General features: G+C 45.9%; 1 protein-coding gene across 2 annotated transcripts in view; it reads left to right on the forward strand.

Moving 5' to 3' along the window:
* Nucleotides 1-2500, forward strand: part of agbl4 (AGBL carboxypeptidase 4) — a 548994-nt gene that overhangs the window by 496203 nt on the left and 50291 nt on the right. For both annotated transcript variants that reach the window (XM_063201695.1, XM_063201696.1), the window contains exon 9: nt 1632-1743. In XM_063201695.1, coding sequence (XP_063057765.1) covers nt 1632-1743 — 112 coding nt within the window. The remainder of the gene's footprint in view (nt 1-1631; nt 1744-2500) is intronic.

Below are 2500 nucleotides of genomic sequence, written 5' to 3' on the forward strand. Positions count from 1 at the left end.
TGAGGAGTGCCACTGTCTGCCTGCCTCTCACCCAGGGCCGCCCACAGCTTTGGCCAGGTCCAGGGCAAACAGGGCATGTCAAAGCGGACTCCTTTTCAGTACTTGCAATATAATTGAGGAGCCAATTCTGGGGCCCCACTCTCCCTGGGGCCTGGGTCAACTGATCCGTTTTGTCCTCCGACTGTCAGCTTCCCTGCTGCCACAGAGCCACCTTCACCACATAGGAGAAAGGAGAGAGAGAGAGAGAGAACTAAAATACTCCCCAGAGAGCACAGACCACTGCCAAGCTGTACAATATCCCCCATTTTTGAAGTTACAGTAGGATCCACTGATTTGGTTCCCTGTTTCCTTGACTGAACCATGCAAGGTCCATGCAATGTCAGGGCCATCTCCATTAATCCCATATACATTGGGAATTGCCTCGGAAATCTCATGGAAGTTGCATGGTTTGCGCAATGTGCATAGAAAAGTGGCTCCTACTCAATTTTTTTATGGACACTTTCATCCTGGAAAAAAATGTTGCTGGGGCTCAAACGATAGCGCACTGCACTGTTACCCCGGCAACCCAGGTTCCATTCCTGACCCCAAGGTCATTTCCCGGTCCTCCCCCATCTCTCTCTCCCAATATATTTTGGGAGGGGGGTTGCATTTATTGTGTGATAGGACAGTGAAGATATTGACAGGAAGTGAGTGGGGAGAGATGGAGACGGAGACGGAGAGGTGTCGGCAAAGAACCCAGGCCTGAATCGAACCTGGGTCGCTGGTGTAGCAGTGCTTATATAGTATATAGGGTATAGATATACAGTCAATCCGGAAAGTATGAAATGAAAAAATGAATGTGGTTGCTGCCAAAGGTGGTTCAACAAAAGATTAAGCAAAGGCTGTGAATACTTTTGTAAAAATGATTTATTTGTTTTTTTATTTTTATACATTTTCAAAACTGTCAAGACAACTTGTTTTTCATATGGTCATAATGGAATAATTTGTGTAGGATTTTGACAACAGAGATTCATTTGTAACATTTGGAATAAGGCGGTAAGATAATAAAATGTGGAAAAATTGAAGCGCCTTGAATACTTTCCGGATTGACTATACGATGTAGTGAAGCAAGAGGCAGATTGAGAACATGTCTTTTTTTATATTTGTTTGTCTTTTTAGCCTTTATTTGATGGATAGTATGGTGAAGATGGAGACAGGAAACTAGTATAGTGACAGAAAGAAATAGGGCAGGGCTGGGACATGAGACAGGCCAGATTCAAAACTGGGTTCTCATGGGCATGCAAGCCCTTTTGTGGGGAAGCTTTGCATGCTAAACATCTTAATGGCGTCTGATGAATGACAAGAAAAGGGCTAGCTTAAAATGGCATAACTGCAGTAAAATGATGACGTGTACCAGACATACTTTGGTGGAGTGTAAACTACTGACATTCCAGCTTTACCACTTTATCAAAACACACTGTGTGTGTTTGTGTGCGTGTGCGTGTGCGTGTGCGTGTGCGTGTGCGTGTGCGTGTGTGTGTGTGTGTGTGTGTGTGTGTGTGTGTGTCTGTGTCTGTGTCTGTGTCTGTGTCTGTGTGTGTGTGTGTGTGTGTGTGTGTGTGTGTGTGTGTGTGTGTGTGTGCTGTGTTCAGGTGCTCCCTCATGGGCTTTGACTTGAACCGCCACTGGCAGGAGCCGTCTCCCTGGGCCCACCCCACTCTCCACGCCGTCAAGCAGCTCATCGTCCAGATGAACCAGGACCCGGTAAGCACAAAGACGCACACACACACACACACACACACACACACACACACACACACACACACACACACACACACACACACACACACACACACACACACACACACACACACACACACACACACACACACACACACACGCACACCCACACACCAAAAGACCTTTGCATGGATCTGCATGTGAGGGTTTTTTTTGTGTGTAACAAAGGCATTATTCCCGTTGATGCCAATGTGTGTCCCCTCTGATGAATTAAAGTGGGTGCCCTGGAACTGAGAAAAAAATCAAGAATAGCTCAACATACTGTAGCTCAAGAAACAGAAAACAAATTATGAAAAGCTACAGGCTGATTTCAAAGGTATGTCAAAGCTCATGGAAGCTTTTCTCAGCCGCTCTCACAGGTTTCCTCAAAATTCATGTGATTGTACGTACCTGTAGACCTAATGGCAGTTCTGTTTCATGCATGCGTTGTCCTCACATATCCGATGTGCAGCTAGGCACAACAGATTGGCATAAAGATGATGTGATTCCTGTCATCATGCATCAAGGTCCTGTATCGTGTCCTGTATACAGTAAATGGTGTTATGTGGGCAATTGCAAGTATTCTCTCTCTCTCTCTCTCTCTCTCTCTCTCTCTCTCTCTCTCTCTCTCTCTCACTCTCTCTCTCTCTCTCTCTCTCTTCCTCTCTCTCTCTTTCTCGTTCTCTCTCTCTCTCTCTCTCTCTCTCTCTCTCACTCTCTCTCTCCTCTCTCTCTCTCCCTC

This window comes from Engraulis encrasicolus, chromosome 6, assembly GCF_034702125.1.
Source record: "Engraulis encrasicolus isolate BLACKSEA-1 chromosome 6, IST_EnEncr_1.0, whole genome shotgun sequence".
Classification (NCBI taxonomy): domain Eukaryota; kingdom Metazoa; phylum Chordata; class Actinopteri; order Clupeiformes; family Engraulidae; genus Engraulis; species Engraulis encrasicolus.